The 23,807-nt window shown below is 53.7% G+C and overlaps 1 protein-coding gene across 2 annotated transcripts in view; it reads right to left on the minus strand.

Moving 5' to 3' along the window:
- Positions 1–23,807, minus strand: part of GRIK3 (glutamate ionotropic receptor kainate type subunit 3) — a 231,446-nt gene that overhangs the window by 49,241 nt on the left and 158,398 nt on the right. For both annotated transcript variants that reach the window (XM_032639887.1, XM_032639895.1), the window contains exons 4-8: positions 21,787–21,968; positions 19,379–19,432; positions 8,296–8,469; positions 7,407–7,550; positions 1,764–1,871 (exon numbers count right to left, since the gene is read on the minus strand). In XM_032639887.1, coding sequence (XP_032495778.1) covers positions 1,764–1,871; positions 7,407–7,550; positions 8,296–8,469; positions 19,379–19,432; positions 21,787–21,968 — 662 coding nt within the window. The remainder of the gene's footprint in view (positions 1–1,763; positions 1,872–7,406; positions 7,551–8,295; positions 8,470–19,378; positions 19,433–21,786; positions 21,969–23,807) is intronic.

The following is a 23,807-nucleotide window of genomic DNA, read 5'->3' on the forward strand; positions in this document are numbered from 1 at the left end:
GGCTGGTGGGAGCTGCGGGTAGGCTCAGATGGCAAGGGTGCTCTGATGGGCAACTACTGATGCCTGCCACAGGCGCAGGAGTGGGAGGTGGTGGCATACCTGCCATCTAATTGCCATCCTTAGAATTTTAGGCTATCCCCAGAGATGGAGAGCTGAGACAGCGACTGAGACAGACTGAGTGACAACTATTGCAGTAGTCCTGCCAGAGGAGGAAGGGGGCTCCCTAGCACTGCAGGAGTTTAAATAGGAGCTAGCAGAGTGCTTGATAAGCTACAGTTTGAATAGGGTTGGACGAACAGGCCGCGATCATCTTAGGAGCAGAGGGCACAGCGCCTGTCCTTAAGGGACTGATGCTGTAAGTGGCTGAAAGAGTTGCAGAAGAGTGGTTGCCCTGGCCACCCGGCCCCAGCACGGTGGCCCCATGGGTCTGTGGGAAACTCAGGATCGAAGGAAGTCACCTCGGCCACAAAGTGCAACACAGGCAGAGCCAGGTCCATGACTGTGGGAATGAACCAAGGAAACAGGCTACTCGTGCAACTGGGGAGCTCGCAAGGGCAAAGGCCTGGAGGTGCAGGAGGGAGTGGGTATGACTGGGCCATGGGGAACGTTTGTGGGTGGGGCAGTGGAGACTAGGCCTGGAGAGGCAACCGGGGCGTTTCCTGGAGAGCCTTCAAGGCCGGGTGAGGGACTGATACTGAATGCCTTGGCACTGGGGAGCCAAGCTCAGTCCCAGGGCAGGATAGAGCTTCATCTGTGTGTACACTCAGGATGGCTGGAGGGCCCGGGAGTGGAGGTGGGAAGCCAGGTTGGGGGGTTAAAATAATCCAAGGAAGAGGCCCGGACCAGAGAGGGCAGAGGAGGAGAGCAGAGGAATCAAGGGTTCCTGAAGGATCAGGGGTGGCCACTTCACTTCTGGCCTCTTTGCATTTTAGACACCCCCCTCTCCCAGGGCTGGAGAGGTGCCCTGGTGGCTCCCAGAGACCAGCCTGCTGTGGGAGAGGGTGTGGCTGAGCCCCTAGCTCCGAGGTCCCAGGGGATGCTGAGAATCAGGGGCTAATGTGAAATTCCCTTCTCAGGTCAGCAACCTGACCTTGTCAGAATATGCTGCAGGTTCCCAGGGATCAGCATCGGCCCCGTTACAAACATTTCTATGGTAGCCAGATGGGAGGCCCAGCCCCGCGGGCTTGCTTTCCGCATTGAAATTCCCCGGAATCGCAGAGGCCTTAGAAGCATACAGTGGGGAGTTCAGAATCCACGTGCTTCAACCTCTCTCCAAGAGCAAGAATCACCTCCAGTCCCCCAGACAAGCAATCGCTTTGTTCAATCTTTGCTTAAATGCCTCCAGTGACAGCGAGCTCATTACTCCCCATGCAGGCATCCCCTGGTCATTAGAAAGTTTCTCTTACCTAAGGACACGTGTGTCCCTCTGCCCCATGACAGCCCTGCAGGGACTTAGTCTGTCTGCCCCTTGAGCCTCTCATCTCCTTTCCAGGGTAAGCATCTCTGATGGCCCTTGCTCACAGGGTGATGGTTTGGGTATCTGCCATGGACAGGCCACTGGGTTCTGCACCCCTCCAGTCTGAGACGGCCTTCACGTTCTCTGATGGCCCAAGGCACTGGCCACACTGGGTCATGTTGAGTCCCAAGGGGGCAGATGGACTGGGTCTTGCCCCCTCGCTCTGGGTCTCTGCCTGGGGTCTATTGTAGGGGATTTAAAGAGCCTCTGCTTGTTGGCCTGCCCTCCCACTCCTGAGCCCACACACCTTCTCTAGGCCATCTTCCTTCAGGCTGATGATGTCCAGATCGAAATCCATCCGTAAGCCACTGGTTTTGTTGAAAACAATCCTTCCCGTTAATCCTTCCCATTGAGCCTGCCGGAGGGGAGAGGGCAGAGCAGCAATTCCTCGGGCTCATAAATCATCATTCCGTACAACTGTACAATGCTTCATTTTAATTACTCCTTGCACTGATACTGTTCCCCCAAGACCATGATTAATTAATAATCACCTCCATCATTGCTAGGGCTGTGGTACGAGCCAGCAATTTCCATAAATTCTATTATGCTCTTCAGCCAGCTTTACACTCGCACCTTCTCATGTACAACACCGATCATAGATGCGCTCAGATGAGCCCCCGCCTTGAAGCCACGGGAAGGGGGAGTTCATGTTGGGTCCCCAGAGACGGGCAGGGAGGCAGGCAGGCAGGCCGCGGCAGGCGAGACCTGCTGAGGGGCAGAAAGCCAAGGGGCCAAGCCAGCTCTGGCTGTAGGACCAAACACTTGGGAGTAGCCCCCAGAGAGCCGGGGGTGACAGAGAAGGTCTCCCACCCCTGCCCCTGCTCCACCCATGCCCTGGTTAAGAACTGGGGTCAGAATACAGGGTCCAACCCCAGTTGGACCTGGGATTTCATTTCACCTCGCTGCCTCAGTTTCCTCATCTGTAAAATGGAACTAATAATATTACCCATCTTACCAAAATGCTATGAGGGCGAAATGAGTTAAGTCCCTTGAAAAATGGAGAACAGTGCCTGGTACAACCTAAGACCTGAATAAATGGTACTTTTGCTACTTTTTCTTGCCTTTAGCATCATTAACAGAGAGAGAGGCAGGCAGAGGTTCAGAGAAGGTACAGGACCCAAACTAAGAAGGGCTCCATCTTCTAAAGCATGGGTTGGCAAACTATGGGTCAAAGCCCAAATAGGCCCATTGCCTGTTTTTTTTTTTTTTTTTTCGGTACGCGGGCCTCTCACTGTTGTGGCCTCTCCCGTTGCGGAGCACAGGCGCTGGACGCACAGGCTCAGTGGCCATGGCTCACGGGCCCAGCCGCTCCGCGGCATGTCGGATCTTCCCGGATCGGGGCACGAACCCGCGTCCCCTGCATCGGCAGGCGGACTCTCAACCACTGCGCCACCAGGGAAGCCCCACTGCCTGTTTTTGTAAACAGTTTATGAGATCACAGTCACGCCCATAGGGTTTACCTATTGTCTTTGACGGCTTTTGAGCTGCAACTTTGCAGTTGAATAGTTGCAATAGAGACTGGTCTGCAAAGTCCAAAATATTTACTACCTGACCCTTTTTATAGAAAAAGCTTGCCGACTCCCCTTCTAGATAACACCTTGCCTGCAGGCCCATAGCGTTAGTGATACAAGGTGCTTCACACTGCTCGCCTCATGAAGCCTCCACAGCAGCCTCGGCATGTGGGCCCCGTGGGGTCCTCATCCCACTGGGGTCGTGAACCTTGCAGGTTCTGGAGAAGGCTCCAGAGCCTCTCCGTGGCTGAAGGTTCCCCTTGCACTCACAATATGACCCACAAGTTCACGGGTTTCCAGATTCCTGGAGGCCTATCTATAGATTCCACATTAAAACCCACGGGAGGGCTTCCCTGGTGGCACAGTGGTTGAGAGTCCGCCTGCCGATGCAGGGGACACCGGTTCGTGCCCCGGTCTGGGAGGATCCAACATGCCGCGGAGCGGCTGGGCCCGTGAGCCATGGCCACTGAGCCTGCGCGTCCGGAGCCTGTGCTCCGCAACGGGAGAGGCCACAACAGTGAGAGTCCCGTGTACGGCAAACAAAACAAAACAAAACAAAACAAAAACCCACGGGAATCTCCGAGCACTCGGGCAGCTGTCCGGCACTGTCAAGTCTTGTGTATTAGCGTGTAGACAGGCATGTGTTATATTAGCTCAGGCGGAGGGGCACGCCTAGGAGGGTTCCAGGATGCTGGAAATCAAAAGGGGATGGAAGGAGTGCTTTGCACAAAGCATCCAACCTCTCTGAGCTTCGGGAAGAGGAAAATGACCTATTTCACGGGTGGTAACAAAAGTGCATAAAGGGCTTAGCACAGTGCCTGGCATATACAACCCCAGCTATTATTTTTCCTTAGTCAGCTTCCTTCCATAGGGCTTCCTTGGCTGGAGGGGGAGGGATGGTCAGTTGGGCCATGGCCTGAGGCCTCAGGAGAAACCCTATCACAGAAGGCTCATCCGTGATTAGCTTCCCTGCATGAGCTCACCCACCTCACATCACAGTCCTGCAAGGTGGGTGTCATGATTGCCCCCATTTTACAGTCATGGCCACTGAGGCTCGAAGAGGGACTGAGCTCTGTGGGTCCCAAGTAATGGTGGTGCCGGGCAGATTCTCACTGTGCTCAGTGGAGCTAAAGAGCTGGGGTCATCATGCCCAAGTTGACTGGGGAGAGTTTATGAAGCCCAGGGAGCTGGAGATTGGGGTTGAGGATGGAGATTTAAAGATGCATCTGACTCAGAGAGCAGATTGGTGGTTACCAGTGGGGAAAGGGGGTGGGGGATGGGCACACAGGGCGGAGGGGTCAACTGTATGGTGATGGATGGTAACTAGACCTTCAGCAGTGATCGCTGTGTAGTGTATACAGATGTGGAACTATAACGTTGTACACCTGAAACTTACATAATGTTATACATTATTTTACTTCAATTAAAAAGATGCATCGGTGATGGTGAAGGCCACTGTTTATGACTTCACAGGGAGGCTCAGCTTCCTTGAGGCTGGCTCCCCAGCCCCTCTGCCTTCCCCCTCCTCTGCCTGGGGCCCCTCCTCCCTTGGGCTACCTCTCAGCCCCCAGGGAAATCACAGCAGGTGTCTTCAAACCTGCACTGGAGGGGAGCCTTCCTCCCTGTCAGCTACAGAGGAATTAAATGTCAGCAGGTGCGTGGCCTGTCTGTGGGCAGTCGGGCAGGGGCAGGGCCAGGGCAGGGAGCCACTGGCAGCTCCTCCCCGTGACATTTCCCAGCCCTCCCGCCCCTTCCAGCTGCCACGCAGGACTTGCTAAATGAAAGATGCTTCACACACTCTGAACTCCGGCCTGGTATTTTCCAGCTCCTCTCGGAAATGCCAAGTCTTTAAAATGATTTACTGTCACGCAGGCAGATGGGGAGACAGGCAACTTGGGAATGGTCTGAGGGAAGACGGTGTACTGGGCTCAGGCAGGGTACCTGGGTCCCGGGGGTGGCCAGCTGTAGGGCCATGAGGGAGCCCCGCAGCTGCTCTGGACCTCGGTCTCCACTTCCCTAAAATGGACTGGAGACGAAGTTGTTTGTGAAAGGACTCTGTGAAGAAGAGTGAGTGGTAAGGGCTGTTCACTGGGCCGGGGCCAGGAAACAGGAGGGTCAGGTATGCCAGTGTGGGCCGGTGGGTGCAGGTGCCGGGTGGCGGGGTGGGGTGGAGAGGGAGGCTACCCTTTCTGTGGCACGACAGTGACTCATCTGCTCCCTTTAGGGATTCAGGACTGAGCCTCGAGCGCTGCGGGGGGCAAGGGTGAATGGGTAGGGGACGTCCCTGAAGCTCGGGCCTGGAGGTCCTCTTTAGCTGGAAACCCACCAGGGAGCAAGAAGCCAGAGTGACGACAGTCGTGATGATAGAAATAATAGTAAGGCAGCCAATCAGCTTGGCACTTTCTCTGTGCCAGGCGTTGTCCTAAGTGCTTCACACACCACAACTCACTCACACCTATAACAGACCTGCTATTATCTCCATTGCTCAGGAGGACCTGCAGCACAGAGAGGTTCAGGAGCTTACCTAAGGCCACACAGCTAAAAAGTAGTTAAGCTTCAAAGACACTTACGTCTGGCTCCTAAGGGTCCTAGGGTTGTGGGCTCCGTCACTGAGAAACCCATGCCAACCTCTAGCTACTGGGTTGGAGCCTGCCGAGGAAGGAGGCTCACGGGGCTGGAAATCAGGCTTTCGAGTTCCCAGAGAACAAGCCGATGATTGCCCAGGCCAGCCAGGCCTCGCTCAGGGCATCGGACAATCAGACTTCCTCCGCAGTTCTGAGGGGTAGGATGAGAAGGGACTCTCATGGTCCTCTTCTACCATAACATCTGATACTGGAGCCCCTTCTAGGGCTGAGGGGACTGGTGCCAAGGATACAAGTGCTCCCTCATGATGACTACTAGCTGGTGTTTGCCAGGTGAGGCAACTAACACTCGGGAATGTCCAGGAATTTATGTAAAGCCGCACAGCTGGGAAGAGGCAGAGAAAAGCCCAAAGGCAGTGCATCAGACTCTAAAGCTGTATGCCTTTTAGTGTCTTTCTAAAACACAGGAGGTGTCACTGGCCTCGTCCCAAGCAGTCATGGTGAACTGGGGCCTCCGGACAAGCTGCTCTGTCTGCTGACTGGTGGGTTTCTTTGCTATTTACCCTCACTGTGTTGCCTTCCTTTGCATATGGGATTACGTTCATTAATGGGATGACTTGATGGACGTCTCCCTAGGCGGTGAGCTCTGTCCGTGCAGGGGCCCGTCTGTTTTAGCCCCGTTGGATCCCCAGCGCATGGCTCAGTGCCGGCCACCCAGCAGACCTGCACAAATAGGTAGTGAATAAATGAATGAACTCTCAAAGCAGCCTGCTTCATTCCTGGTCCATCGTGATGGCTGCAAAGAGGTGGTCTATATGGAGCCCTCCTAGAGGGCTTCCCCTAACTGCACTTGTTGTTGCCCTGGACAGGTCACTCCCTCTGACCCAGAGTAACCCTGCCTAGATCTCGGCCCCCTGAGCCTTCCTCACCTACCATTACTGGGACTTGACTCTGCCTAGCCTTGGGCTACATGCTTCGCACATAGTTTTTCACCCTGTTTTTTTCAACAATGCTTTGCGGCAGGAACTCTTACTATACCCCTTTTACAGTTGAGGAAACTGGGGATCAAAGAGCTAATCATCTCACCCAAAGTCACGCAGCTCGTTGTGATGGAGCCAAGGTACAAGCCCAGGCCTGAGCATCCCCATCTGTAAAATGTGGACAATAAACTCTACCATCCATAAGGACAACAGTGATGGAGACTGTGAAGCTAAACTTCGGCACTGTGTATTTCCATGGTCATCCTCTCAGCGGCAGGACAGCTCCTGCTCTCTGGTTCCTTTGAATCAGCTCCATGGATGGGACTTCTTCATGGTTGCCATGGTGCCAGGAGAGCCGGGTCCCAGCAGGGACCCTGGCTGGGAAGTTGGCCGATGGGCCTCCTCTGCCCTCAGGACTAAGCACTGTCCACATGGTGCCTCATTTCGTCTTCACAGCATCCCCATGAGGCAACCAAGGCTCAGCAAGTTTCCCGAGATTGCCTGAGGTCACACAGCTGGAGGCAAAGACCCTCATCTGTTGTAATTTAAAGCCCGCTCTTTGTCCTGCTGACAATGCCGACCACCCACTGAACACGTACTATATGCCAAAGACTCAGCCCCTTAGTCATCCTCTTAGATCGGTCCCTATTGAGCCCATTTTCACCCTAGGAAACAGGCTCAGAGATGTGAGGCAACTGGCCCAAGTTCACGTGGATTGGAAATCAGTGCTGTCTGATTCCCAAACTTGGGCCCTTGACTGCTCTGTGGCCCCCAGGAGATGGCCCTGGTGCCGTCCTGGTGAATGGGGGGCACTCACCTCCTTGATGAAGTTCATGAAGCGGCCGCCAAAGCGCCACGCCTTGTGCCGATGGCACTGCAGGGAGTTCACGGTCATCTGGGGTGCCCGCTGGTAGCACACGGACACGATGTGGACGGCGTCGTACAGTAAGGCCGCGTCAGTCTGGAGGGGAGGCCCAGGGTTGCCTGAGAGTAGCTCGGGCCCGAGAGTCCTCAGCCCACCCTGCCCTGTCTCCCTTCTCCTCCCCGACCAGAGGCAAGGGGGTCCTGGTGAGGGAAAGGCCCTGAGACCCTGGAGGTGACCATCCCTGCTCCGAGTGAGAAGCCAAGCTCGGATTGCCTCTGCAGCTCTGCAGACACCGGACTCCCTCCCTCTGCAGCTCAGACCTTCTCTGCCAGGCCCCGCCACCCTGTGCCGTTGTCCCTGCTATTGCCTGCCCCTACGCACACCTTCAGCTTTCCGGCCTCCTGCCAGCCACAACTGAAAGTCCCCCTTGCCCAGCACCCACTAGTCCTTATTCCTACTCTCTGTAACCATCTGTTTCCATGCCTGCACTCCCACACTTGGGGTGGGACTCTGTCTGATTCCTTTGTGTCCCTGGCCCCTGGCCTAAGGTCTGGCAGATACAGGGCAGGTCTTAAGAAGGAAAGTGGTGGGAGGGAAAAAAGAAACAGAGAAGAAGGAGAGAAGGAAGGGAGGAGGAGAGGGAGGAGGGAGGGAGGGAGGGAGGAAGGAAGGAAGGAAGGAAGGGAGGAAGGAAGGGAAGAAGGGAGGAAGGAAGGAAAGAAGGGAGGAAGGAAGGAAAAGGAATGGAAAGAGGGAGGGAGGAACAGAGGGGTGGAGGAAGGAATGATGGGAAGGAGGGAGGGAGGGGACCCCCCAGGTCTGGCCCTCCCGGCTGCAGTACCATCATCACTCCATCCAACAGGCCAGACTCTGCCCGGGGAGCCGCCTGCAGCCGCTCCATGGACCACTTCTCCACGATGGCCGAGACATGGGGGTTGTCCACGTTGAGGATCCGGAATCCCGTCAGGTTCACCCCTGAGTAGCGGTAGGGCTCCAGGTCTAATGCATAAAGATCCTTGACAGAGAGAGTTTCAGTAAACAAAGGTGTGGGCTGGCTGTGAGTTCCAGCCTCACCTCCCACACTCCCTACTGGGGCCCCAGAGCAGCCGCAGCTCCCTGCAGAGCCCTGTGGAGGTGAGGCTCAGCAGTGAGGATGGAGCACCCATGGGAGCACTGCGCTTGGAGTCCACTTGAGCGTGGAGGAGTCCAGCCAGTCTGCCTGGTGGCTGACCCCACTTACTCTGCTGGACCTCAGACACACTGCTCAGCCTGTTTCTTCATCTACAAAATGGGGATCATGCCTCCTCTTTAGGCCCCAGTGAAGCAGTAGACATCAAATGCCCAGCCTGGAACAGAAAAGGAACTTGATAATGGTCATGACCGTCATCCTCTGATGGGGGACGTCCGCTTTGGGAAGACAAAGGGCATTGCGTCTGGGCATCTCCAAGTTACCCAGAGGGAGGGTGAAGGGAGGATTTTATCCCCCCAGAGAGGGTATTTGAAAACAGTCTCTTCTGAGAACAAACTTAGGGTTACCAAAGGGAAAGGTGAGGGAGGGATAAATGAGGAGTTTGGGAGTAACAGATACACACTACTGTATATAAAACAGATAAACAACAAGGACCTACTGTAGAGCACAGGGAACTATACTCAACATCTTGTAATAACCTACAATGGAAAAGAATCTGACAAAGAACAGATATATAGATATACATGCATAACTGAATCACTTTGCTGTACACCTTATACAACACTGTAAATCAACTACACTTGGATAAAAGAATTAAATTAAAATAGTCTTTTCTGCCTGAGACTGAAGGAGTATAGCTGTCCTCTTCTCTACCCTTGCCCCACATCATCAGCCAGGCCCCCTCACCCCCTGCCTCCTAGGAGCAGTCAGTCTGTCTGTCTGCGGGCCAGGTCATGTCCCGTCTGGTGTGGTGGCCTAAAAGCCAAGAAGACAGGCCTTAATGCACGGGGGCAGCCCAGCTTCAGCCCCTCCTGCCAGCTTTAGCTCTGGGGCACGGTGAGCTGGGGAGGGCAGGGGGCAAAGGGAAAGGGGGGAGGTGGCTGAAGAGGGAGGGGCCAGGTGCTAGGCTGAGAAGAGCTGGCACGAGGTGGGGGCTGGTGTGAGGAGCGGAGCAGAGCTCTGTTGTCTTAAGAAAAATTACCCAAACTTGGAGATAAGGCAGACGGAGAGCAGCGCGTCCTTTCAATGTCACGTAGAAGCATCGCTTACAGGCCCTCCCGGGATTGTGCAGTTTTCCGGGAGAATGCACCCGGGTTTGACTTCACTGTCGGCTACTGGTTAAAGGCCCAGATTCTGAGCTAATACGTAGATTTTTGCCCATAGAAAAGATAGTCCCCAAGGTGGTGGTTTTATTGCCCTGTAGAATATTAATCCATTTTTCTGTCTAACTTAGCCATCTTATTTTATGTTCCCCCTACACCAAATACCTATAAATACTCAATCCTTCAAATGCTCTTTGAGCCAGCGTTGTCATCCTACTGGTTCCTTTGTTCATGACTTGAATACTTTTCACACGTGTTCATTCTATATTTGCATAAGAGTCGTGTTATTTTTTTTTTTTTGATGAACATAGGTCTTTATTACTATTGCTGGGTCATATGGTAATTGTATGTTTAAAAAAATTTTTTTAAACATCTTTATTGGAGTATAATTGCTTTACAATGGTGTGTTAGTTTCTGCTTCATAACAAAGTGAATCAGTGATACATATACATATGTTCCCATATCTCCTCCCTCTTGCGTCTCCCTCCCTCCCACCCTCCCTATGCCACCCCTCTAGGTGGTCACAAACCACCGAGCTGACCTCCCTGTGCTATATGGCTGCTTCCCACTAGCTATCTATTTTACGCTTGGTAGTGTATATATGTCCATGCCACTCTCTCACCTCGTCACAGCTTACCCTTCCCCCTCCCCATGTCCTCAAGTCCATTCTCTAGTAGGTCTGCATCTTTATTCCCGTCTTACCCCTAGGCACTTCATGACCTTTTTTTTTTCCTTTCTTAGATTCCATATATATGTGTTAGCATACGGTATTTGTTTTTCTCTTTCTGACTTACTCCCCTCTGTATGACAGACTCTAGGTCCATCCACCTCACTACAAATAACTCAATTTCGTTTCTTTTTATGGCTGAGTAATATTCCATTGTATATATGTGCCACATCTTCGTTATCCATGCATCTGTTGATGGACACTTAGGTTACTTTTTGAAACGTGTTATGTTGACAATCTAGATGGGCCTCGTCCCACTAGTGGGGAAAGTGGGTCTTCAGGTCTGAGCTCCTCTTCATCCATTGTCTATTCTTTTGCACATTGCCCTTCCATTCTGCCCCCCACTTCCCGTCCTCTTTCCCGGGTCCTTCAACTCAGTCACTCCCTCCCATGCTGGGACAGAGTGGCCAGGGACAGTGTACTTGTCTCTCCATGGCTGCAGATGTCAGGAGTAACATCTGGCCCAATCACAGTCCCAGCTTCAGTTAAATCAATGATGGCTCATGGAAAGATAATGAGGGATAAAACCTGGAGCCCACGGAGCAGCTCTTTCACACCGTGCTGGCTTCCTCTGGTCTCTGAGATGTTCCTAATTCGTGCTGATCTCCTGCTGTTCCTCCTGTACCTCCAGCTGGCCTCTGTCTGGAATACACTGTGTTGGTTTCCTCTTTAAGGGTTTAGGGATTAGGGGAGAGGCTGGGAGCAGATTTGAGCCCAAGCAAGAAAGTCTAGTCTCAGCCTTGCCCAAACAAATAGGGCCCTGATTCAAAGCCAGGATTTGGGATGGGGGAGGGGCTGGGCGGGAGTAGATGGAGGAGTCTCCATGGAATTGACCAGAGGGTGTCTCTGTGGCCCCAGTCTCAGTGGGAAGTGGAGGGTGGGCAGTGTGCTCAGCCCCACGCGATGGAGTGTATCATCTGATCTTCACAATCCCCTATAAAGTAGGTATTTAATAGTATTCCCTTTTAAGAGAGGAGGAAACAGGGCCAAAGCGGTGAGGTGACTTGCCTAAGGTCACAGAGCTCATGAAGGCAGCGCAGAAACCGTACCCAGGTCCATCTCAGTGGTGTGTTGGAGCTGGGTTCAAACGGCTTGTAAGAGCTAAATGTCAGCACTTCTTGACTCTGCGCTCAGTGATATTCATTGGTAGTTTGATATTGGCCATGGTGGGAGTATCTACACCATGAAAACTGGCAAGCACTACATATCTGGGTTTTCCCTCTTTTTGGACAGCTGGTTGTACACATCTACTAGTACACCGTGTCTGTCCTATTTAAAAATCCCCGTGCTTTATGTCCCCAGTGGTTGCCAGGCACAAGGTATGCACCAGAATTGTTTTTGGAGCATTTTTTGGAAAGTATGGGCCATAGACAATGTGGGGTGGGGCCTCAATCTGTGTTTTGATAAGCCGCTAATCTAAGCTATTACTCCTAACTGGGAAACACACAGAGAGGGGTCTGGGCTTAGACGGGGAGACCTGTTGAATCAGAGGGAGAGGGGGGAAACACATTGGAAGGAGGCCTCTCTTCCCAGAGCTCCTCCCTGAGAACAGCTCACTGGGCAGACCCACGTGATGGTTATGAGCACAGACCAGGAGGCCAGGCCATCTACTCTCCTTTCCTCAGTTGCCTCATCTGAAAAATGGGAATGATAATAGTACCTGCCATATAGGGTTGTCACGAGGAAGAAACGGGTTAACAGATGTGCTTAGAACGTGTCTGGTGCACGGGAGACACCACGGAAGTGCTGACATTCATATTCTGCCTTCTCTTGCAGTAGTTGTGACGGCTGTGGACTCAGCCCCCAGGGACGTGACTGGGTTATTGGAAGAGAGGAGCAGACATGAGCTGCATCGTCCTGACTCACCTCTCTTGGCAAAATACAAAAACAATCGCAAGGAGCTAACACTGACTGAGCACCCACAGACCTCAGAACAGTTTCTATGTACCTTAGGTGTATTAACTCGTTTAATTCACATTTTCACCTTACAAGGAGGGTGTTATTATCACCCATTTCAGAGGAAGGAACTGAGTCACAGAGAGGTTAGGTCTTTTGCTCAAGGTTACACAGCTGGGGAGCAATGGCGTCAAACCCAGGCCACCAGCTCCCAAGCCCTCCCTCTGTCCTATGACCAGCCCTTGGTTCCCACCCCTGGATATCTCAGTCACCCACCACACAGCATTCAGAGGGGTCTTTCTGAAGAATAAACCCAACCCTGTCACTCCCCTGCTTGGCATATTTCAATGGCTCCTTCTTGCCTTTTCAGAAAAAAGCACAAATTCCTTAGTATACTTTGCAAGACTCTCCACCCCTCTGGCCTCACTTTTCTTCCCACCCCCCCTCTCATATTTGCCCCAGGAACACCAAACTGCTTTTGTCTCCCTTCCCCACTCCTCGTTGGCCCCTGTCCCCATCATGCAGCTTCTCTAAGCCAGTGTCTTTGTGTGTGCTCTATCCCTGGGCTGGAATGCCTGTCTTCTCAATCCTCCTTGGGTGGGCTCACTCTGAGATTCAGCTTGTCACCTCTTTTGGGAAGCCTCCCTCGACTACTACTCTACTACTATCACACAATAGGGTGGGTCAAGGGTGCTTCTGCTCTTATCTTGGGACCTCTTAGCTTTCACCCCACTGATAACAACTGTCCATGTCTGCATCTGTGTCCCCTAGGAGCCCCTGGGCTCCCATCACCCAAAGTGGAAAGAAGGGTCAGCCAGCTGGGTAGCTCTCTAGGGTACCTAAACAGCACTGGGAAGAGCCTGGAATGGAGAGGCCAGTGTTTTACATCCTCCTCTCAGGGTGGGATTTCTATGGGGCTACAAGTTAGAAGTGGTTTGGCAAATTGCCTGAGGTGGAGGATGAGCCCCTCAAGGGTACTGCTTTAGAGACAAGAGAGCTTCCCTAGACTGCCTTTGAAGGAGGTGGGTCTGGGGAGATGGAGGGATTTTGCTTTGTAGGGCGGTGAATGCAAGTTTGGGGCCAGAGCTGAACTGCTGGGGCCACAGAAGAGAAACTGAGCTCTGCCTCCAGGGGGCGCCCTCCTCCCTCTACCTCTGCACGGGGCTCAGCCTCTTCTCCAATTCAGTGTTGACCTAATACCTAAGGCCTGAGAGATGCCCAACATGAGCCTGCCTAGAGCCTCCGTGACTCAGCTCACTTCCCTGAGGACTAAACACCAGCCGGACTCAGTGGCTTTGGTGGGGACTCGGGTGCTGGCGACATCAGCCCTTCCGGTTTCCAGATGCAGCACTGAGTTGGCTGACACTCACACAGTGGCTGTGGCCAATCGCAGCCTGGGAGGGGGCACGATGGGGTGTCACTGCCGGAGTCACCTTCATCCCTGTCACCCTGAGCCTGTACTTAGCTGCAAAGTGTTGTAGGGCTTGTGGCACTGAGTACCACCATCCCTGTGACATGAGGGCAGTGATAATGCGGAGCTGGAAAAGAGGCCTCTTTGTCCGGCTCCAATTTTTTGTCCAAACTGCCCTGGGCTGAGACCCCATGTGCTGTACACAGTGAACTGTGCGCAACCTTGCTGCTTGGCAAAAAGTTGCTGTTCTCCATGCCAAATGTTGACACATTGAATTCAGTATCAACGAGGGACCTTTTAGAAACATTCAGCATAACATAATAGACTAATTCATTAGCACCCCATGGGTCTGACTGGGTAGAAGCTGAAGCTCGGAAAACATCGCCTTAAGGAATGACAGATGAAAATATCTTTCCCATGATATAACTGTTATTGCCGAGAAGCGGCATTAATTGTGATTGCTTATCTATTAATTTATTATAATTCTCTTTTCACCTCCAGGCTTTTACCTACACATGACATGTACCAGGGGCTCAGCTGGGGCTGATTAACGCGGGGTTATCTGGGAATGGCTCAAAGCTGGCTGGAACAGATAATGGCAGCTGGGGTAATTAAAATGTCTTCTGCATGGGAGAAGCAAGTTTGGAGAATTTTTTAGACACAAAGAATTGGTGACGTGGGTCTCCTAAAGGGAAGGAGATAAATGCCAAATGCCACTGCCGTCCCACATACAGCCACGATTGACCAATGGGCAGAAAGGGGCACAATCGTGAGGTAGACTCTCAAGCCAACGGGGCTGGAAGGAGGAAACTGGAGCCGGAGCCGGAAGCAGGACATGGGGACCCAGGCGACAGAGCTGATGCCCTGGCATATGGGGAGCTGCTGGGAGATACCCTGGTACCCGCTGCAGCCCAACCCCCCAACACACACACATATTCCACTGCATGAACTATTTGTATTGCAGGGACTGTGCCTCTCTGGAAGGATCGGTTCTTCCTGACCCTCAGAGAGGCATGGGGAGGAAGGGCAGTGGGCTGGAACAGAAGCCAGGAGCCAAGGCTTTTATCACTGATCTGCTGGGAGACTCTAGGTAGTTCACTCAACCTCTCTGGTCCGAGGTTTCCCCATCAATTAATGGGGAGCACAGACTGTCCTGCGAAGAGGAAAATCAGCGATGTGGAGAAAGGGCTTTGGAACCTGTGAAGTGTGGGTGCCGCTGAGATTTGTGGAGGCTTTGTTCCCCGCATGAGTGCCAATCACGTGTTGCCTGGACCATCACAGCCTGTGGAATCCGAGCAGGAGCCAGACAGAGGAAGCCAGGCAACACTGCGTGCAGCTCTTGGCACAAGCTTCAGCAGAGGGCTTTGGAGCTGGACAGGTCCCGGCTGGTCAAAATCCTTGCTCTGCTCCTTTTTTTACTGAGTGACCTCTCTGAGCCTCAGTTTCTACTTTTCTGTAAAATTGGGAGAGTCATCCTCCCCTTGGAGAGTTGTTCAGAATTTTGGATGAGATGGGGTATACTGAGCGCATAAAATATATAAGCAGGAATTATTTAATTAATCAATTTAACTCTGTACATAGTACTAAACACTTTCCTTAGTGCTTTACTGATGGCAACATACTCGCTTAATGCTCAGCATAAGAGTCCTATGAGATGGTACTGTTCTTGTGGCCATTTTACGGATGGGGAATGAGGCAAAGTGACGCGAAGTAACTTGCCGAAGGAAGTGGAAGAATCTCGATTCTAACTCAGGCGGACTGGTGCCAGAGTCGGTGGACGTCACTGTTGCTATGTTGAGGATGTTAATTTCACTGATTACTTTCTACTCTGTATATTCATTCATTCAGGCATTAATGAGCACCTACTGTATTCCAGGTGCTATTTGGGCACTGGAGACATAGAGGTAAACTGGGCACCGTCCTTGATCCTCATGTGCACAAAGGAAGCTACCAGCTGGTGAGCTTTGTGTTGGATCCATCTCTAGACACCCCGTCTCACCCAAGTGCCTAGCTTGGTACCTGGGACCTTGAGAGCATATGTATGTGCCTGCTGGATAAGGGAGTATATGAATGACTGAATTAAGGAAATGTAAAAGTAAGGAAAGCAGGGACCTCCCTGGTGGTTCAGTGGTTAAGACTCTGTGCTTCCACTGCAAGGGCTACAGGTTCGATCCCTGGCTGGCAACTGAGATTCCACATGCTGCGTGGTGTGGCCAAAAAAAAAAAAAAAACACCCCATAAAAAAGTAGGGAAAACAGACACTCTCTTGGGCTAGGATACTGCCCCAGGGTGCAAGGATACTGCCCTGCCCCTCCTTCCGAGAAGTCCAACCCTGACCTCACGCTGGCACTGGCATTAATGTGGAGAGCCACTGGCGTACTGGGGTGGTGCCTTCTCTAGAGTCTTGTCTAGAAGGTCAGGTCGGTCCTCAGGGCTGAGAGCTCCCTGAGGGGACACTCCCTCTGGCCTTGGAATGAGGGCACGAGCCAGGCAGAGATGCTTTTAATTGACTGTCCGGAGCTAAGACCGGAAGCAAAGCACAAAGAGGACTTAACCACAGGCCCTGTGTGGACACAGTGGACGAGGGGTCAGTACTCAGGGTGGGTGAATGAGATCTGTGGATTTTGCTCCTGCCGCTTCTGAAGGGCTCTCCCAATGCCCCAGCCCTCCTGCTTGGTGGTCATGACTTAGATTCTGTGAGCCCATTGTACTCTGCCCCCCACTGCCAGATCTCGGCTGACCAGACAAGGAGTGGTCACCTCCCAAGGGGGGTTGCTACAGTCTGGCTGATGACTCAGCCCCTATCCTGGGGACATTTGAAAATGTGTGGATCGCATTTATTTATTTGTCACCAAGCCTGGAAATTGGTGAGCAGGGACAGGGATGCTAAACATTCTATAGTGGGCAGGACATTCCGGAAAGATTAAATGTCCAGCCTCAAATGCCTATATAGTGCCCTGTTGAGAAGCAATGGCTGGTGCTTGGTCAGTCCGAAATTTGACCTGGGGAAGGTGGGTAACACTCAGAGAAAGCGGTGGTGAGAAGCAGCAGAGGCAGAATGGATGGTCAGTTGGGGTGTGATGATCCCAGGGCAGCTGTGATGAGCTGAAGTTTCCAGGGAACAGAGACTGCGAGGAAGGAGCTGAGGCCGAGAGCAGGGGGAGGGAGCAATGGGCAGAGAGAGGGAAACGGAAGAGCCTGGCTGAGTGTCAGGACAGAGGGTTGGAACCATAATCCTCGTGATGTCCAGGGTTGCTCTGGATCCAGAACCACTCTCCACATCTGCTCTTGTGGCCTGGTGGTTCATTCTTGAGTCTCTAGTGACTTGAGGTTACTTGAGTGAGCTCTGCTCCTTGAAACCAAAAGAGGCCAAATGAAGGATCTGAAGCCCAGAGGCATCACAAATTATTCCCATTTTAGAGGCAAGGAAACTGAGGCCCAGGGAAGCTAAGCAATCTGCCCACGTGCACAGTCCCTGGTGCTAAAGGGACTCTCAACCTTATCTGTGTCTCCGAGGCCTGCTCTCCTGTCACTGAACTGGAAAGTAATGTGGAGGGGGGATGAGCACGGTCTGCAGGGGGACCACAGCCGTCCCGGGAGGTCTGCCTGCTCCTCCCTTGTCTGTTCCTACATGGACTCCAGGGCTTTGTTACAGCAGGTCAGAGCGGTGAGGACTCAGGGAGGTGAGCCAGCAGGACGGAAGTGTGGGAAGAATGCACTGAGCTGGCACAGGGCTGGTGGGGACCTCTAAGGGCCCAGAGGTTGGACTCAGCACCCTAGGAGCCCAGGGCTGCCATGCCTGGAGACAGAGCCTCGGGCGCCTGGAATGTACCCCACCCCACCTTCCCAGCCTTGCTCCTCTGCCCTGCTCCTAGCTCCATACGGAGGTGGAATATTGGGGATCTGATGACCTCATCCTCCAGCCTCCAATGACTTTCCCAGGGGAGAAGCTTGCTTGGGTGGATAGAAATCCAGAAGGGACCAGGGCAGAAGGTACCTGGTCTCAGTCACCAGCTTCCAGCATCCAGCTTCCAGCATCCCTTTCTCCCACCAAGGTTCCCGGCAGGTCTCCAGGTCTGGGCTCTGGATCAGAAGAGTGGGCAGGGTGGCCCCTGAGCTCTGCCATGGGCACAGGGTTGGGGGTGGAGAGAGGGTAACAAGCAGTTGTATGCTGGGAAATGCTTAATAACCAGCTCTCAGGGGATGCCGAGGAGGAACCTCTTATTTGTAGCACTTGCCAGCTTCTGTGGTGTGAATACTCCCACCTTGGCCAATCTCAAGCTACTTGCATGATGTCACTGACTGAAAGTGGAGCCAGGAAGAGATGAACACAGCTGGCTCTGGCAATCAACCAGAGTGAGCCTTGAAGAGCTAACCTGCCTCCTGGCCTTTGCTTATGCTGTTCCTTCTATGTGGAATGCCCTTCCTCTCTCTCCTTGGTGGACTCCTATTGATCCTTCAAGGTCCAGTTCAAACATCTTCTTTCCTGTAAAGACTGCCTGAAATTCTCCACCTTCCACCAGCTCTGTGGCACCCGGAGTCTCCTTCTGCTGTGCCCCGTGGCCATCTGATGTGATGGCTTGTGATGGCACAAGCCGGCCGAATGAGTCACACATAGAGATGCAGACTGGGGAGGATGGGAGCTCCTTGAGGGCAGGCCTCAGTGCCAGTCGCCTTGAGATACTCAGTTGAATACAGGTGCTGGGTAAGGAATGTTAGCTGGGTGCTGGGTGAACGAAGGAACACAGCTAGAGGCTTGCAAGACTGCAGTGGCAAGTCTGACACAGATTTCGGGAGCTTGTTTCAGCCCCAGGATGTTTAGTGATGCTGTCACTTGCCCCATATCTGGGCTGGGTAAAAGAGTCCACCCGGGCCCCCAGTGACATCCAGGGCGTCTGGCTCCAAGGCAGGGTGGCTGGGGGTTGGTGCCCCTTTGGCACAGGGATCTCTTTATTCTGCTGATCTCAGACCACAACTAATTACCCTAATGGGTTTAAATGGCCCTAAATGTTCTCAAGGTTTGGACAGGACCCATCTGGAGCCCGCAGGTGGGCTGGCCCCAGCTGATAGTGAGTGGGCAGACCTGAGCGTGGATGTCACAGGAATCCAAAGTGGCAACTCCCGTTGTTGCGTGAGGCCTGAGGCCTGGGACCTGTGTGGGGGCGTGTGGGCTGGGGCCAAGGGTCATCGTCATAACAACAGCCCTTCACACGAGCAGGCACTGCTCTCAGCGAACTCATTCAGTTCTCACAACAATCCTAGGAGGTGGGAGCCATGATCATGCCCATTTTGCAGAGGGAGAAACTGAGGGAGGTTAAATGATTTGTGCGAGGTCTCACAGCCGGCAAGCAGAGGGGCTTGTGTTCACACTGGCAGGTTCTAGAGTCCCTGTCCTTAGTCACAACAAGATGTCACTTCTCAAAGTGGGCAGGCCACAAAGACAAATTTGTGCCCTTGCCTGGGGCCACACCTACAGCCTCAGGAAGCAAGTCCAGCCTGAATGAATCTCCTCTAGCTGCTGCAACTGTCTCCCCCGGGGCTGACCTTGTTCTGAGGGAGCCCCACCCAGACCCGTGCCAGGACTCGGAGGTACATTACCAGGGTGGTGAAGATGAAGTGGTAGTACTCGGTCATCATGCCCATGGCCATGGCCTACGGGAGAGCAAAGTGTCAGCACCCTGCGGGGAACACCTGAGAAGCCCCTCCCCCTCTCCACCCTGGCAGGGGGGATGGGGGGTGGGAAGGGAGGGGGAGAGAGCGGTGAGGACCCGGGGCAGCACGGGCTGGCCGTGGGCTGGGAGAGGCTGGCCGCTTGGAGTGGGGCATCCTCTGAGACAGGGAAGATGACTGGCTGGCAGACGGCAGTGGATTTCACACTGGAGCAAAATCATGGGTGACACGTTCAAATGCAGAATCTTAGGCCACACTCTCCAAAGATTCCAAATTCTGCAGGGCCAGGTTTGCCTTTTTAGTAAGCATCGCTGGGCCTGCCACACTTGGAGAAATGCTGCTGGAATCCGCCCAACATCGCCTCCTCAAGTGCCCTGACTCTCCTCAGCTGAACTCACCGTCCTGGCTCCAGAAAGACGTCTGTGGGAGCTCGGCTCCCGCCAGCGCAGCCAGGCCCGCCGAGGAGGGTCTGTCCTCAGTCTGAGCCTCCCCCGGAAGGGCTGACCCATCCCTGCTCCTTGGGTCCTGGTTGGCCACACAGCGGGCCACATGGCTGCTGTGAATTACTATTCTACACCGTCATGAAATCTAATGTATTTTATTAGAAGCCTATAATCTATAATACTAATGACCATAATGCATTTTCTACAGAGCTCTTCAGAATGCGGGCCCACAAAGTGCTCCAGGAGGAAATGTCCCTGGGTCAAATACACTTTGAAAATGCTTCACATTCCCTCCTGGTCTTGGAGGTTCACAGCCCGCATGCGCAGGTGAAAGGCTCAAGAAGTCCTCAGTACGCAGACATGCTCACCTTGGTGTAGTTCAGTGCCAGGCTGAGCACAGAATCTTCATTTTCAATTCTAGGAGTTTTCATGTCAGCAAACTGGGGAGTGAATTCTGACTTTCTGGCTGGATGACCTCAGGCCCAATACTTTCCCCCGGAGCCTCAGTTTCCCCATCTGAAACCGAGCACGATAATCGCCCCCACTTCCCAGAGTGGCGATAAATGAGGAGCTGTGTGTGTACCCGGCACCGAGTAACTCCTCAGTGAACCCAAGTTGGGATTGTCTTTATTACTCAGTTGCACATGCCTGGAAGAGGAGGGAGGCACTGGGCGCCGGCTGGCCGGGACACTGAGGGTTAAGGAATTTCTGGGGAGCATGTACTTCCTCCACGCTGAGTGTAAAGATGTGCCACATCCATGCTGACTGTGCCCCGGGCACTGGGATAAACGCTCTCCTCGCCTCATCTCACTGAATCCTCCAGAACCAGGGGAGGGAGGGACCCTTCACTCCATCTACAGAGCAGGGGACGACTCCGGGGCCACTTGCTCTTGGGTATATAACACCCATGGGCAGAAGCAGGATTCAAGCTCTCAAATGAGTTTTTAGCCCCTGTGTGAAGGGTCCTGGGGTGGGACTTCCTCTGGGGGAAGACAGAGGCTGCTGTTCAGCTTGGGCACCCCTTGCAGGCTGTGCAGGGAAGGCCTTGAACATATTCCTGGCCAGCTCAGCACCTCTCCCCCTGGATCCCTGTGACCCTTCCCTGCCACCAGCATCTCCCGGCGTCATGTGTCAAGGCCCCACAGAATGCCTCCTCCAATCACCAGGTTCGCTTTCTGGGACCACATAATTGCCTTTTACACAAAGCACTGGTTCGAATCAGAGTGGTTTTGTTTTCGGCTGCGGCACCCTCGGAGGGGGGCTGTGAGCGATTTCGCTGTTTGTTTCTTAGGGGGCTGGCAGAGCTCGCCCTGGTTCCCAGCACGCCACCCTGGGCTGTGTCGGGAACGGAGGCGCGGCCAAGCACCGAGAGCCATTCTCCTCTGCCGCCGTTGCTGCAGAGCTGAGCAGATGGTGCACAGAGCCTCGATAAACCTCCCAGGGATGGGAGAGTGACACCGAGTGCCACGGGCTGCAGGGAATCAGTGGCTGGAAGAGGAACTCCGGGGGCTGTTCCCGAGACCCCCAGGCCTCCCCGTGCTTCCCGCAGCGTTCTAGTCCCTCTCCGCAGCCCCTGCCTCCCGCCTGCCCCGATGTGGCGTGGAAACTAGCATTTACTCAGCACCCTCCGTGCGCCAGGCCTGGCTGGGGCAGCTCAACCAGCGTCTCACCCCATCCTCACACCAACTCAGAGTGTCAAGACCACTGTGTCCAATTTGCTGCTGGTGAAACTGAGGCTCACAGAGGCAAAGTGACCACCCAAGGTCATACAGCCGGAAAGAGGCAGACTAGAGGTCGAACTTGGACTGGTTGACATCATGGAAATGGGGGGGAGGGTGGGAGAAGTGGCAGGCAGATCCCAACCATCCCTCCCGCTGGCCGGTGCTCACGCACCTGCTTGAGGATCTGGGCGGCCATGGTGTGGCTGCAGTCGAAGATAATGCGAAATTCCCGGCCTCGCTTCATCTCCTTGAGCAGCGGGCGCGAGTCATCAGAGTCAAGGGGGAGCTGGCGGATCTTCAGGCGGATGCTGTACCTTGATGGGGCCATGATGAGCTCCTGCAGTCGGATGAGCCCTGAGAGGTCCCGGGGCACAGAAGACACATGTGAGCCCACGTATACCTAGCTGCAGGTATCCACAGACTCGTGTGGCCACAGGTCTACAGACACACATGGACACTGACATGTGGCCCACGGAGTGTCCACATGTCATGGACTCAGCCACGCATGTGCAGACCCAGGCACTAGCAGACTGTGGCACAGACACGTGCACCCGGCTGTGCATGCTGGCTCACGCCCACAGGCACGTGTGCACGTACAAACACATGCTTACATGCACAGACAGGACATACACTTGGGTTGATAAGCACATGTGTACACAGGTAGGTAAAGGTGTGTACACACCTGTAGATTCAAAAGCAGGCACGGACAGCTAGCGAATCCCCACCGAGTCCACCCACCTGCACCTCTCTAACTCAGTCGGTGTAGAGACTTATGGAGCCTGAACCAGAGGCCCCCCACTCCTCCTCCCCCTGCCCCCTGCAACATTGTGAAGCATGGGACATAATCTTCCTAAACAGTCCCAGCAACCTGCTTCCAGGATGCGGCCCAAGTGGCGGCTCCAGGCTCAGCTGTACCAACGGTTGGACCAGGTAAGGAAGGCCAGGTGGTATTTGTGGCCGGCCTCCACCCCCAAGGGCAGGCTACCCCCGTACACCTTAACCATTCTTCCGGGCTCAGTGCAGCCACCTCCTCCATGACGCCTACCTCTACTGCTCTGCCCAGACAAGATCTCCCCACCCCACTCCCATCCTGCCCCTCTCCCCCGAAACTCGGTGGCCTCGTCCTTCAGCACTAGCCTCTTCTGGCCTCATCTCACTCTCCTGGTCCTGTCACAGACTCCTCAACATTACGGACTGGGTCTCCACATGCCCTAGCACGGGGCCTGGCACTTCAGTTGTGCTCAACACAAATTTCCAGAATTGGATTGACTACTGTCTTTTTTTCCCCCCACACTGAAAAATCCTCCACCTTGGCATTTTGCAAAACCACTTAATCTGGGGACTTCCAGGAAAAACTGAATGTCACTTCTTGGAGACAAATGGCTCGCTTAGGTCTAATTAAGTTCATTTCCGTCCTTAGTACAAGGTCCATTCTTTTTTTTTTTTTTTTTTCCGGTATGCGGGCCTCTCACTGTCGTGGCCTCTCCCGTTGCGGAGCACAGGCTCCGGACGCGCAGGCTCAGCGGCCATGGCTCACGGGCCCAGCCGCTCTGCGGCATGTGGGATCTTCCCGGACTGGGGCACGAACCCGTGTCCCCTGCATCGGCAGGTGGACTCTTAACCACTGCGCCACCAGGGAAGCCCTATTCTTGCTGACTCCTCTCTGCTTAGCCTGGAAGCAAGCTTGCTTGCTGTTCTCTCTCGCCCTACCCACTGCAGGAAGAGCGGAGGAAGCACAGGCCCAGGGTCCCAAGCAGGCCATCCTCTCCCACCTGCTGGGCTGCCCGCCCATACTCAGGGCTCGGTGTCTGCATCCTGGCTGCATTGTCCACTCAGCCATGCTCCATTTCCCCGCTAACAGCACTCTGGTTTTCCTTTGGGGAACAACTCCTCCCCCATGCTCAGTCCATGTGACTCAAGAGTCCCCACTCCAGGGACACAGAATCTGGCCCCAGCCTGGTCAATCAGCACACACATTGCTCTAGGCAAAGGTATGGGCTTAGCGATGGATGTGTGACACCAGCTGGTTCTATCAGATGACTCTCAGGAATTGTGCCAGAGCAACTGGTAAGAGACAACCCTCTTTCCGTTTAACTCCAAATGGGGAGGAAGCAAGTCTGGGGTCACCACTTAGAACCTGAAAAGGATTCCCACAGGGCAGAAGTCAGGAAACACAGAAAGAAAATTAGCTCT

This window comes from Phocoena sinus, chromosome 1 (assembly GCF_008692025.1).
Source record: "Phocoena sinus isolate mPhoSin1 chromosome 1, mPhoSin1.pri, whole genome shotgun sequence".
Classification (NCBI taxonomy): Eukaryota; Metazoa; Chordata; class Mammalia; order Artiodactyla; family Phocoenidae; genus Phocoena; species Phocoena sinus.